The following is a 14,494-nucleotide window of genomic DNA, read 5'->3' as shown; positions in this document are numbered from 1 at the left end:
GAGCAAGGTGGCACTACCGGCGGTTGAGAACCACTGATTTATAGTAATGTAGCCTATAGAGTATATATATACATCCCGGAACAGGATCCACATCCACACCCCCATTCCGCTTCCCGGATCAGGTAAAAATGGGTGATGCTTAAATCTTCGACTAGACTCGAAGCCGAATACACTATCTGGAATCGAATTACGCAGGACTTGATTACACTCCTGTTTTGCAAGAGTGATTGTGCAATGCGCATCAATGCCGCCAGTTCCAAGTCCAACAATCGTACTTTCGTGACGATGTATCCTATACATTACCGTTCACCTGAATAGATTACAGAGGCTTTAATGTAGTCATTCGTCAGTAGTTTCGTACTGGAATTGCTAGCTTAGTGCGTCGGTAGCCCGTTCTCTATCTGAATCGATCTCAGCTTAATGAAAATAACGAAATTAACAAAATAGATCAATAATCTTATCAGGTTGTCTGCTTCTTGTTTGTTATACTAAGCCATCTCGCCAGCCGATGGCTGTTCCGACGTCGATGCCATCGATAAAGAGCTGTCAGTATATCTATATCAATTCCATACTCCAGTCGTCATCATGTCCGGTATATTGAGTTAGTGTTTATGTTTGGAAGCATTTGATAATATACGACACCTGATTAGCTTGGCAACGTGCTTATTAACGAAAGGACTTGGACGCTACTAACAGCTATGTGAAATGGTTCACTGGGGGAAATATAACTGATGAAATCGCGGACTGTTGTGGAGCAAATATGGGTAAATGAATGTAGTTTATGTTGACAGTGTATAGTAATAGTATACTGCTATTTTTAGAGTCTGCCCTTTGTATATTAAAAGCTTTTGAACAAATTTAGTCGAACTCCAGCACCTCTCAACTATCCAGAGTTCAGACACAACGCTATATCATTTACTACCCGTTCGGACGCCTCGTAAAAGTGTGGAGATCTCCTATTTTTGTGAAGCAATAAACATATACGACTTCAAATCCCGTCCAATTTCTATAAACTGGCCCGTTCAAGCTATTAAAATCATTTGAGTTTCAAGTCTTGTGTACCGGATACAATCGCCATTCTTTTGTTGCGAATCAGTTCATGTTTACTATTCGTTACACGTGTTACCAAGTGCGTATTTTGTAGATTTCCTATCAATACTATGAAAGTGGGCCGCGATTCTATATCTCACTTCGCAGTGCCACCAATAACACAGTCCAATTTGTATATTAAGCTTGTAGGTGAAGATTTGCGAAGATGAACAGTTTGTGGAAGTATCTTCACGCGGTGATCAACATCTTGTATCTGGTAAGTTTAAAAACATATTATAGTCGTTGTGTTTTTGTACTACGTTTTGTACTACGTTACACCCTGTGGGCTATAAGATATTGGAACTTTAACTCCTTCAGGTATCGCCTACAATCTTAACACGGGAATATTATTAGATCGCTGATTTCGATTGAAACAGGATGAACAGTTGAACACTGAACAGCTACGAAAATTCGTCCCACTCGATGTAGCTACCGATACAAAGCATTTATATTTCAGGCAGTTTACTCACGACTATACAGCAATATCCACTAACAATGCCCAGTCATAGACAATCGAAGTCGACTGAACATTTTGTTGATCAGTTTGACACCGGCGGTGTAGGCCCTGCCAATTTTCTCATTGGCGCCGCATGGTGCAAGATGGAGGAACCTGTCGAGAAATTATAAACAATCAGATCACGAAAATACAGCCTCGAAATCCACGCAACCGCGAAGTCGAGAGAACGAGTGGTTCGAAAGGAACTTCCAAGGGTCCCAGAGAGTACTCGAAAGGCAATTGGTACCCTGTTATCACAACACAGATATGTCTGTATGGCGGATGTTGCTCGAGATTTCAATCGCCTTGATTCTGATTATGCACGCGAAATAGACCATGGAAGATAGACATTCGACTACTGACTGGTTCCTATGACACACAACGATAGCCTATATTATTATCAATGTTTTCCAATTCTCGTGAGCGAGAGTCATGTTTTCTAGCGGTACACAATATGTTATGTTGTAATAAATTGGAAATTGGTAGGAATACGCGTCAGATGTCCTAGACTCGCATACTGTTTAAAATATGCGCTATCCAGAGGTCTCAAACACGCGGCCCGCGACGGCATTTTGGATTTTTAAGTATTCGACAATTTATTCAACTGCTTCAATATCTTTGACCGATTTTAGAACTTGGAGTTCACTCTAAAACTACTCCAAAACCGGAAATCCCATCAGACTTCACTATCACGTCACTCTCAAAAGCGGTGAAAGATCAGTTATTAGGTCACATTTCTAGTCCATGATGATAAAACACGACCCGTTGATGATTCGTGACTAAAAATTGGGATTTGGACATGGGGCCCCAACATTTCGGAAAATTACTCGAATTCGGACTGACTGGATTATAAAATATAAATGACTCGAGTTTTGTTAAATGTTAAAATCAGAGAAAGACTTGTGACTCGGAACGTCTTGACTAATTGGTACGACCACTTATGCAACAAACTATTAAACTGTCATGGAAAATAGTAGCCGAATATGTCAAAATGTCGCTACTTGCGTTACGTAGCGTATGTAGCTATATAATCAAGTCAACATGGAATCCATTGGCATTAAGTTACCCCCGTTATGTATAGTTAGCTATACACCCTGGGCAGGTTGTAAGCATGTCACAAGGATCCGTGTCATAAGTCAATCGCACTTTTATATTTTTGACTCGAGTCAAGTCGAGTCATTTTCCATTCATCACCGAGTCAAGTCCTAGTCCATGTCATCGAGCAGAGGTTCGAGCCCGAGTCAGGGTATTATGACTCGAGTCCGAGAACAAGTCATTGTGTTGACTGCTCAGCTTCCCGTTAAAGTCTTATCAAACCCACTTTTATAACTCTCTTTGGTGATATCAAATGGTTCGCATTAAAAGATACCAATTTTCCTCATTTTTAGCAGTTTCTGGTCGCATTTTCAAGTACTATGGTACCAATGGACAAAATACCGATACGGTAGTTACGTTAGTATTATTCGAAATTACAATGAAATGTCGGCCTTGAGTCCCGACTCGTAAGACTTGGTTCGACTCGAGTCCAAGTCGAGTCAATACTCAGATTGACTCGAGTCGAGTCATTTCCCTATTTTGAGAAAATGACTCGAGTCAAGTCGAGTCATCAGAAAATCATGACTCGAGTCATTACAACGCTGATCCTGGGTGATCTTTGGTCTCTTCATCCACATTGTTATCGCCTGTGGCGAGTAAGGTAGTGGTACGCTCCACAGCTGTAACACCAATGGATTATTCGGTGATTGGATATTTCTATTCTAGCAGTTCTTAACCAGGGTTCTGTGGATCCCTTCGGGGTACGAAGCATCACATCAGGGGGTGCAAGACGCATTGTTGCATTATAGGCCTTCCCCTACATGCTATCTAGAACTTGAAATTATGTTGCAAACCACCAATAAGTGGAATCTTTTATGGGCTAATTTATTCAACTGATAAACATTCTTCGCGCTATAGCCTATACACGATTTCACGAGAATAGGCTTTTTGATCCCGTCCCGTCAAATAAGGCCCACTTGGTGATTATACATTGAATATCCCTAACATTGCTGGTGCGGCCCCCGGCTTCATCAAAACTAGGAAATTGGCCCGCGAGCACATTTGAGTTTGAGACCTCTGCGCTATACTATGTGCCCCTCGAGACAATCCGCATTATAGTTGTTCTGATATTTATTGCTTGCAAAGTATTGGATCAGTATATCGGAAATTAATATTGGCTCATGACTCCTGAAGATTTGTACCAAGAAGCAGGAACCACCAAAACACACGGTCCAACCACGCAGTCCCCCAAAACAACAACCAAAAATATTTCACCCAAATTCATGTGGGACTATGTACTAGTTAGGTTCCCACTCATATATAAGAACGTGTGTTCCTAACTAAGGGAATATTATTTCAATACAGGCAACAGGTCTACTGCTGGTTGGTTTTGGTTTATTTATCCGATATTCTTCTGGGACCCAGGAATTATTGAATTCTTTGGACGGCAACATTGTGCTAGTTTATGGGACGTACGCAATCGGAGGCTTCGTTTTTCTAGTGGGTGAGTTATAGAGATAAGTCATTTAAGGGGAATACATATAGGGTGAGAGAGTTGGTGCCAATGTCATAGTGGCAGAACGCCGTTTTTCATGGGCAGAACATTTCTCTGTACAAAAAGGAAAAACAAGGTCAAGACGACCAGCCATTGTAAATATTACTATGCAAGAGGCAATAGCAGAAAGCCCGTCTTATAACGGCTCACCGCGTTGCATCGAATAATTGTACGATGCAAAATAGTCGATGGCTCAGCTAGATGATGCGTGAGATTTACACAAAAGAAGAATAAGTTGGGTTTATTGAGGTCTCACGAGATAATGCGCCGGCTGCACAACATATATCAGAGGTTTTAAACAAGCGGCCGCGATTATTTTGTGCGGCCCTCATCGGCATTTTGGATTTTGCAGTAGTGGTCAATATTTATCTTTTTTAGATTTAAGAACCTAAACTTCACTCTAAACTCCAAAAATCTACCACTCATCAAACTTCACTATGGCACTTCACTTTCAAAAGTGACCATGCGGTGGAACATTACACTGGTCCACAAAATGAAGAATTTTTTTTTGGCAGAACATCTAGAAGCCGTTTCTGGAGTTTTCAAGGTCGCTGATTACAAATATCACATTCATTTTGCCAGATTGACTCTAGGACAGTGGTTCCCAACGCGGGCGATTTGGCGGCCTAGGGGGGCGAAAATGACGAAGGGGGCGATAGGGGGGCGAAAATGGACAAAGGGGGCGACAGGTGGCGAAAATAGCGAAGGGGGCGATAGGGGGGCGATGACGCGTTAAAACGGCATTGGAGTCAAGTCGGAGAAATGACCTTTTTTTTAGTCAATCCGCTGCTGATTACAGATTGTATACCGATTTTGGGGGGCGATGATCGGCGTTGCTGCTCTAGAAAAAAAGCTTTAAATCATTGTATTTCCCCTTGAATATTTCACTTGGTAGGAAGTAAATCTTAGATTTTTCTAATTTTATACTGCGCATAAATAGATAATTGACCATGATGAACTTGAACACTGTTCAATGAACAGTGACCAACACCCATGTCGTTCTCAGTTATTCCATCAATATTACCATGACCCGATGCGAGAACTTTGTTTGTTAAAATAGCAGTTTGTCAAGCATGAAAATTGTACTTTTGTACAATGGAAATATATTTCCTCCTGTACCATTTGGTCATTCTACCAAGATGAAGAGGAGAATGAAGCTATTAAGTATGTCCCGGTAAAGTTTAACTAAAATAACCATAAGCGTCTTCACCTGTAAATGAATAATTTTCCGTAAAGCCAACCAAGTTGGTATAGTATCCTTATCAAACGAGAAGCGATGACGGCCTAAGGATTACAATTTCATATTAAGAAAGGGGCTCACTGCATGTAACTCCTTCTAGGGTGTAGTAAATAAAACTTTTTGGAAGATCACAAATCATCAAACTATACAAACAGTTGGTCCGAGAATTGGTATCTGCATATGGAAACCTTGGAGCAAACATGAGCATTAAATCTCACTTACAGTTAAATCATCTTGAAATATTTTCTGATAATATTGTTGATTAGAGGGAACAGAAAGGGGATTTAAAACAGTCTGCAGCGTGTCAAAATAACAAGTAGATTGAATTTATGAACTTTATAGTACGACTGAGCCGATTCTTTTATCTAGTCCATACAGCAAAAATATGAGATTTTACTCAAAATATTCCCATGAATTATCTCCAAAAATAGAGCCAATTTGAAAAAAACTAAGGTCATTTTCGGAATCAGTACCCTTCAGAACCCCCAAAACCACTCTTACTTTGTCTGCCTAAAATATGTGTTGACCAGTGTTATTTATTACGTTAGATTACCTGTTTATGATGGTAAAACATCGTCCGTTGATAACACTGCTCAACACGCATTTTGGTTCCAAGAAAGTTTCAACGGTTTTAGGATATTTGCATGTTGCCGAATCCAAGAATGACATTAGCTTTTCTGAATTGCCTCTATTTTTGAGAGATTCCATATTTTAGTGTCAAAAAATTATAAAAACACCCAATTTTGACGTAGGTAAAATTCTCTTTTTCTACAACTTTGATGATTCTGCATCTGTTTTCGAGCATGTGCTGTGCATACTGCATTCTTCTAGTTCTGAAGCGATATCGCTAAACACGCAATCGTTAACACAGAGAGCCTTGTAAACGGGAATCATGTTTCACGTGGAGCTCAAGCAAATATTAGGCGATATTACCAGTAGACAAAACAGCTGACGTCAAAATACAAGCACTACTTTTAGTTACGCTCAAAGTACATTTAGTGAGGTATCAAAGCACCTTACACAACTATAGAACTACGCTATAGCAACATAGCTATAAAATGAGATATTGACATCATGTGATAACTGAAGGGAGTAGCCTACTCGACACTGAACGTACATCGTACATGTTGCTAACAATACAAAGAAATTGCAGCTTATCAGAATTATGCTTCTACTGTTACACTCCCATCGCCTGGTTTACTGTATGCTGGTTTACTGTATGCTGTACTTGTACACTGTACAGTGTACACCCCCCACTACAGTTTGCAGAAAGCTGAGAAAATCACTCATAACGGTAGAGATATACGGTAGAGCAACATACTGTATATACAGGCTGCAGCTAAATAACTAGTGCTGTTCAAAATGGAGTGTTTTCAATGTCTTGTCTCTGAACTAATGGGATGCTACAATAGCAAACAGACATAGTGGAGTATCTGGTCCAGAATAAGTAATGCAATGGTTTAAGAGACATTTCCAATATGCATGTTACTGATGCTTCTGTTAACATTTGGCAGTTACTACAGATTTCTTTTTCAGATAAAAAATATAAATATTTCAAAGAATAGAGCCAATTCAAAGAAACTAACGGAGGCCTATAAAATGTATATGCAAGAAACAAACAACAAAAAACATAAACCAAATAACCAGAAACCATTAAATATCTTTAGCACTCAATTTTGTCTTTGTTGGCCAGCGTAGTTCGTGACCTAAAATTATGATTTGGACTTGAGAGCGACCTTATGCACAATTCTCGAACTCGGACTGAAGTAGTAACAAAATAAAAATGACCCGATTTGAGTCGGTTCAAACGTTACAATCAGTGATGGACTTGTGACTCGGAACGCCGTGACTTGGGACAACCATGGACGCAACAAACTATAAAACTGGTATGGAGAATAGTGATAGATCAAAAGGTCGTAGCTTGCGTTGCGTGTTTAGCTATGTAAGCAGGTTGGTATGGCAACCAATGGCACTCTGTTTCCCCCTTGATGCATAGTTAGTTACATCCTGTGTCATCTTGGGTCTCTTTATCCATGTTATTATCGCCAATTAAAGGTGGCGAGTAAACTGCGGGTACTGGTACGCTCCACAGCTGTATCACCAATGGATTCTTCGGCGATTGAACATTTATATTGCTGTAGCACATTGAGTTATTATCAGGCCTGTTTATTTTTGGATTTCTCCAAAAATAACAAAAATAGCTTAGTTTTGGATGTTTTCAAATTTTATTTTTGGAGAATCTCCAAAAATAAGAAATGAAGGTGTTTTTAGCCCTAATACTACATAGAAAACTTCACCGAAAGTATGTTATTATCATGTATTCATGTTCTTCAACACATCGACATCATCAGTGATCTTGATCTAACTTTCTGATACTTTCGTCACAAAGTCTTTGGCCTGGAGAATGCCCTCCAAATAAAAATCAGTGGGTGACGCCCGGAAGAGACCTTTCTCCCAGTTGATTTTCGAGAAATCAGCTTCGACCGTCGCAGTTGTGGAAAACATCGAGCCACGTGGGTCCAAAGAACTGACGCTCGTCAATAATGCGCTTGAAAGTGACGTCCATTTGGTATCGGACAGACATGGATTGGAATTGGTCTTCGATATTCTTTATGTAGGCTACTCAGGTGTCCATGTTCGACAGCCCACTCCGGTGTTTGTCGATCAATTCACTGAGCTGCAAATAAAGTAGCTTACATATATGTATCACTGTTGTTTATATTATTAGAATCTAAAAGAGCAAGAAGTGTTTTTTCTGTCCTGCCTACGAGGTTGCACCACTTGGTGTGGTAGACAGGGCAGAACCCTTTCATTGTCAGCAACTTCAAAATTTTCTTTATGTCGTCGATGAGCCCTGCTATAAGGCTCCTGGCTGCCTCGAACGTGGACTGCTTCTCTTCTTCGTCGATATTTTCGAGAAGGTCGGGGACTGCACAGTGCACACTCTTATCCTCCACGAAATTGCGTGACTCAGTGAACTTGAGAGCCTAGCGTCTTCTGACCAAAGGAACTTCCTTGCCGCGGGTGTCATTGTCCCAGTCCTAAGCTGGGCACGAGCTCGAAGGCGTTTGACCAGGCGACTCCTCATGCTCAACGATCGGATGGCCAAGTCCCTGAATCTTTCTGACGGTGGTGCTCACCTCTGTGGCCATGCGCTCGAGGACGGTTAGTTGGATCCACTACTGCAGCGGAGGGATGCACAGGCCAGACTTTTATCGTTTATAACCCCGAGGAGTTTGACACGGTGTCTAGTCAACCAAGTGGTCATCTTCTTAATTGACAACCAACTTTGTCTACAAACTTGGGGCACATACTTTTCTTTTCCTGGATCAAGTCCTGTTGCTGTTGGAGGTAACCATTCAGTCCCATCATCGTGTTAGACGAAGTTATTGTTGTAGAGGTGGCGGTATTTGGCCTGCGTTACAAGGTCCCGCCGGCACCACACTCGCACCATTTCATACCATGCCGCCTCTTCAACCCTTGTCGTGTCGCCTCTGATCCTTCCAGTGTGTGGAAGTACTTTTAGCGTTTCGGAGACCCCCTCCCGCTCACACATGCTGTTTTTGTGTGTGTTTGTGAGTTTCCTGGTTGTTTCAACAGTATTTACACTGCTCTTTCTCGTGCATTTCACTAAAAAACTTGAAAAAACCATCATCCAAAAAAATCTTATTTTTGGATGTTTTCAAATCTTATTTTTGGAGAATCTCCAAAAATAAAACCCAATATCCAAAAATAAACAGGCCTGGTTATTATTGATCTCTTCCAATGTTCGAAGGTAAATCTAAAGCTGATTTAATTTGACTTTGGTAATGACATGATCAATAGCCTAGTTATCAGGAAAGTAGTATGCCCAAAACCAGGATTAGGCTGTACTGCTCTCTCTAACCTCCAATGATACGATATCAGATTAATCTTTGTTAAATTCTAAAATATTCTATCTATAAGTGTGGCACGTCAAATGTCCGCTAGCTGCAGAATTATAACGCGACATTTTTTACGATGTCGTGATGCGTTGGTACTCTCGCATGTTGTCTATAACTAATAAGTTTGACAAACTATGTCAGTACAACAACAATTTTATTCCAATATTTAAAAAAGTGGATTCACAATGACAAATCACATTTTCACGATGTGTGAGAAATGTCAGTCTGCAAGGTCCCGTCAAATAAAGCCTACTTGGAAACAGAGTTGGATCAATTACATTATTTCAGTTCAATTACAATTACAATTACAATTACTTTCATGAATGTTTCAATTACATTACAATTACAATTACTCCATGCTAAAAATATCAAATTACAATTACAATTACAATTACTCCTTGCATGCTTCAATTACATTACAATTACAATTACAATTGCTGCTGTTGAACATGTAATTGAATAATCATAAATTCAACCGTGTTCCTTGACAACCGTAGCGTCGTATATAACAACAATTCAAGTCTAGTTCAGATTGTGTAGTAATAAATGCGTTTATGTGCGTACATAGTACGCTATGTAAGATGTCCTTGTGACGTAATATAAGCGTGTTTTGTATGCTCGGTAATTATGGCTCACGTAATTGGAAATGTAAAATGTTATTTACCTAATTTCCTATGGGTTAGGATTAAGGATAGGGTGCAGTATGTCGTTGAAAAAGTATTATAATATATATGCACGTGTTGGATTTGCGTATATAGTATATAGTTGAAGAAGTAATATTATTTTTATCGAGGGACGTAGGAATTAGGATGAGGAGTAAAAACAAAACCGTGCTTTGTCAGATAAGACGTTATATAATACCCAGTGGTCTGGTTAGTTAGCCAGACGAAATAACGATGCAGCATCGTGATCTGAAATCGTATTGTAGATTGCCAACCCACGGATAGATGCGCAAGATGTGAGTCACGGATGAATGCACCGACAAACGTACTGCAGAGCTGGCTAAAAGCAGCAAACTTTGTAGTCCTAGAGCTGGCGATCCAAGCGTCCAAATTTGATGCATCTGGTCTTTATCGTAAGCTATTGATGTACTAATTCCGAAAATACAAAATAAAATCTCGTCAGGGCAATGTAACTGCTCCAAAATAGCCGTTTAAGGCCGACTGTTCTGAAAAGTGAGAGCGCTGCAGCAGCATGACCACAACAATTACCAATTACGCCCAGCGATTGTTCAGAACAATGCCGATTCCCAGACTTTCACGACTATTTTGGGATGGTACCATTGCCTGGAAATATACTTTTATTGCGGAATCAGTGCGACATTAGCTTTCGATTAGGACCATACATATCAAATTTCGACGCTTGGATCGCCAGCTATGGGAATATCAATTCTGCTGCTTTTAGCCGGCTCAGCAGTTCGCTTCTCGGCGTATTCAATCGTGAGTCACGTGTTGCGAATCCATCCGTTGGTTAGTAATCTAAAAATTGTATACAATGGCAACGGAGGCCAGCATAGCGGTATAAATAAAAATAAAAACTTCGCCCGCAAGGGCGCAGTCAAGGGCTTCCGCGAATGGATCCACCAAATTCCTTGTCGACATTTAAAGAGAATGCATTATAAGTCAATTATTTTATGTTGTGCTTGTCAGGTCTCAATAGCAATTTAATGTAATTGAAATTGTAATTGAGCAAAATTTTTGTCAAATTACAATTACAATTACAATTACACAAAATAAAAATGCTTCAATTACAATTACATTACAATTACATTGAAAAATGTAATTAATTACATTCAATTACAATTACAAATTACAATTGATCCAACTCTGCTTGGAAATACATTAAATTATTATTGGTGCTGCAGCCCGCGCGGCGAGAACAAAAACTGGGAAATCGGCCCGCAAGCACCGTTGAGTTTGAGACCTCTGACATATATCGAGCAAAGATATACGATCCACTCCACGGTGGTGTTCGCCGATCGAAATGCGGTGATATCTATTGCGGGATATAATAACTATAATTAACTTTAAAACACACATGTCGCTATGCAGCTTAGACTTTCGATAATGCGAGTTAGATCGCTACAGGTTAATAATATTTGAAGCATTCCTCAGACTGTAATCGTCATCATTGTCATCCTTGGAACGAACCATATCTCAAGTCATTTATCATAAACAGGTTGTTGCGGAGCGCTTGGGTTGGGAACCGGGAGTAAAGCACTACTCCTTACAGTAAGTACATTGATTAGTTCAATTTGTACAGACACTTGGGATTTACGAGAAGCCATATTCTCAATCTTGAAATATATCCGTCGACTATTGAACGTAGCTAATGAATTCATGAAACATAATTGGCTGGATCTCCCTCAGTATTTTCTCACGCGAAAACATGTTTCAGAATCTTTCGCTAAATCTGTTCTTGGTGATCGCGGAAATCGGCATTGCGATTTACGTGATTGTTCAAAGGGATGAGTTTGAGACGGGTATGGAACGTGTGTGGAACGACTTCGATGACGATACGAAATCTTTGATACAAAATCGGGTAAGAATATTGGTATATATCAGATTCCAGGCTTGCTTTTTATAGACAGGTTCATGCTCCTTATCTGTGCTAACCACCTAATGGAGCACCAAGTACTGAGAACCGTTAGGGTTGTTGTGCAACCTAATAGCTGGATTTGTGGTACATAAGCGCATATGCTCAATTGCTCACATTAGGCATGTGGTTCCAAAGGTTTTTGACTAATCGCCCTGTTATCAGGCCGAAGGTCACCACAGTAACGAAATACTTATACTATTCCATAGCAGTCAAGTACTTTTTATCTAAACTTATTGTTTCACTTACTCAAATCGTTTTTATTGGATAATATTTCTACTTAAACAACCATTTTTATGGTAAAAGTAGTTTTTTGATGCCCTTTAACAAAACGTTGTTACAAAATAGACACAATTCACACGCAATTTTAATATTTGTAATGTGAAGCAAATTTGTCCGATTTGACCTTTTAAACCTCTCGCGGACTGGCATTGAGAGTTGAGACTCTCTTTCATCAACATTCAACATCCATCGATTATATATACTGAACTTCGCAAGAACCAAACAATTATTGAAATATAATTGTATGAATGTTCCAATATTTCACTCCCTCCCCCCCCCCCCAATCACTCCATTCGAGCGTGTTTTCGGAGTTTTTTTCCTTACTATGACTCAAAATCGTCTCCATTGGGAAATATCGTCATTTTGGGAGCCGCTGCTTTACACTACCGCTGATGCAGATAGCACTGGGACTACTTCGTACATAAGTGGATATTCACGATGTTACATATATCCCATATAATCTCACTCAGTGATGCATCATAATCCGAAAGTAGTTCAAGAGTGGGTGGTTATGTCGGTGCTGTCTTTTTCTCTCACATCACTGGAATTATTGAATTATAATAACATTTTATCTGTCAACGATAGTTTAATTGCTGCGGTTACTCAAGTCCAGACGAATGGATAGGCGGATTTCCGGAGAGTTGTTACAACGGCACGAGCCAACAAGACACCGCAGTCATATGGACGGTTGGTATTATTTAAATCGTTGATTATAGAACTGGCACTTCAATTCAATTAAACATCCTTCCCTTCGTTAATTTACACACACTGATAACATTGTTATAGGCTTACTTCTCAGTGTTTAACATGATAAGCGCGGGCTCGCAATACCACTTTCGAATTTTTCTCTTGCAATGACGCAGAACACACCCCTATTCCCCTGATTCGTTAGGTTCCATTGATTCTGTACTCCAATGGCTTGATTAATTTGTAAGCCCCTGATCCGCCATAGTCCTCTGCTAAATCGGTAGCAATATATAGGTTTAACGAACCAAATGTGTAGGAGTCAATCGGACTGTATAACAACCGCAGCCTGCTTCCCAATTTGCTGCGTATCAACTCGTCATCACACTGAGACATGTCTTTATCACGTCATAAAATAAAGGATCAGTATGTATTGTATATGTCTGGCTTTCGAACTAATGGTCGTAGCTATACAATACATTTACATCATAATCGTGATTATTTGCCAATAACCGGCACTCTGTAGCCTTTGAAGATAGTCTGCAGGAAACTTTAATACATCGTTGATCTTGCGTTGATTTTGCAGTTCGTAATCATATCGGATCTGTATAAGCACTCAGTTACGCCAAGGCTATCCGTGACGATATTTAACAATATAGTTTATTGCCAGGAAACGTGTTACGATGCTGTGGATAAATTTCTGAGAGACAATTTGATCATTGTGGCATCAGTCCTCGGATTAACTATCGTTCTGCAGGTATGAATCTTTGAAAATCTCATACATAAGCACATCACTGAAATGAATCGTTGGATGGTTTATAATTATGCGAATTATATACATTAATTTGCAGTACAGGCAAGCCTTCAATGTACAATTGTACATAAAACCAACCTACAGCGCTCAACTCCGTTTCCTCTAAATTGACATATATATTTTGGTTCAAGTTCACCATAGTGGTATAGTAGACTCAGTATATGTCATATTCTTCTCTAGTACATTGGCAAAGCCTATGCCCGTAGGACTATATTAGCAGTGAAATGTAGGTCGCCGCTCTAATAATGTTTCTCAAGAATTTTCGATAATGAATATTTCTTTTCAGGTGTTTGAAATAATTGTTAGCTGCTTTCTTATACGAGAGTTGAAGCAGACCGACCGACAACGACAGGCTGGAGCGGAGGATCGAAGACGATATCCCCAGACTGTGGCGACTATAAGCTAACTCTAGCAATGTGATTGACAAAAGCGAGGAATGTTGCGCGAAGTGGGGTTTTCATGAAGAAAAAAAACGAAACCGTAGTAGATCACCACGTGTACCTAGCTAGATACGAATTCAAAACATTCTGAGAAATGTTAGGAATACGTATCAACCAGCCAGAAGTCCGAACATTCGTTGTCGCCAAAGAAAATCGCACCTATAGTGTCTCTGTGATTGCATAACGGGTCAATCACTGGCGATACTAGCAGTGGACGAACTACTCAGTTTTTTGTTTATATGGCTCAGTGGTATATTCCATTGAGAAATATCGTTCTGCGACTGAATGAGCCATACCTTTGTATTATAAAGTGCGGAGACCTATTGCGTTTGATCTTCGAG

At 39.9% G+C, this 14,494-nt stretch overlaps 2 protein-coding genes and 1 long non-coding RNA gene across 4 annotated transcripts in view; 2 read left to right on the top strand and 1 right to left on the bottom strand.

The window, feature by feature from the left end:
- Nucleotides 1-14,494, bottom strand: part of LOC145439700 (uncharacterized) — a 215,890-nt gene that overhangs the window by 19,862 nt on the left and 181,534 nt on the right. The gene's annotated exons all lie outside the window — the stretch shown is intronic.
- The window catches only part of LOC145439713 (uncharacterized), an 84,662-nt gene that overhangs the window by 57,854 nt on the left and 12,314 nt on the right, over nt 1-14,494 (top strand). The gene's annotated exons all lie outside the window — the stretch shown is intronic.
- LOC145438965 (23 kDa integral membrane protein-like) lies at nt 622-14,270 on the top strand. 2 transcript variants are annotated; one of them, XM_080316373.1, is made up of 8 exons: nt 622-764; nt 1,233-1,306; nt 3,986-4,124; nt 11,517-11,569; nt 11,736-11,879; nt 12,801-12,902; nt 13,570-13,656; nt 14,000-14,270. In XM_080316373.1, the coding sequence occupies exons 2-8, from the start codon at nt 1,256-1,258 to the stop codon at nt 14,117-14,119; spliced, it is 696 nt and encodes a 231-aa protein (XP_080172499.1). In that variant the 5' UTR covers nt 622-764; nt 1,233-1,255; the 3' UTR covers nt 14,120-14,270. The 2 variants fall into 2 exon arrangements, with proteins under 2 accessions (XP_080172499.1, XP_080172498.1); XM_080316372.1 differs by lacking the exon at nt 622-764 and having other exon boundaries at nt 1,131-1,306.

Source organism: Botryllus schlosseri, chromosome 5 (assembly GCF_051294905.1).
Source record: "Botryllus schlosseri isolate E-star chromosome 5, Bs_hap1, whole genome shotgun sequence".
NCBI classification, from domain to species: domain Eukaryota; kingdom Metazoa; phylum Chordata; class Ascidiacea; order Stolidobranchia; family Styelidae; genus Botryllus; species Botryllus schlosseri.
Note: the sequence above shows the minus strand (reverse complement) of the source record. Positions and strands in the feature narration are given on the sequence as shown.

Excerpts from the sequence above, each read along its gene's own strand:
- LOC145438965 (XM_080316373.1), top strand. The coding sequence starts at position 1,256 with ATGAACAGTTTGTGGAAGTATCTTCACGCGGTGATCAACATCTTGTAT. Across the intron at positions 1,307-3,985 it reads TGATCAACATCTTGTATCTG|GCAACAGGTCTACTGCTGGT; the intron begins GTAAGTTTAAAA and ends ATTTCAATACAG. Across the intron at positions 11,880-12,800 it reads AATCTTTGATACAAAATCGG|TTTAATTGCTGCGGTTACTC; the intron begins GTAAGAATATTG and ends TGTCAACGATAG.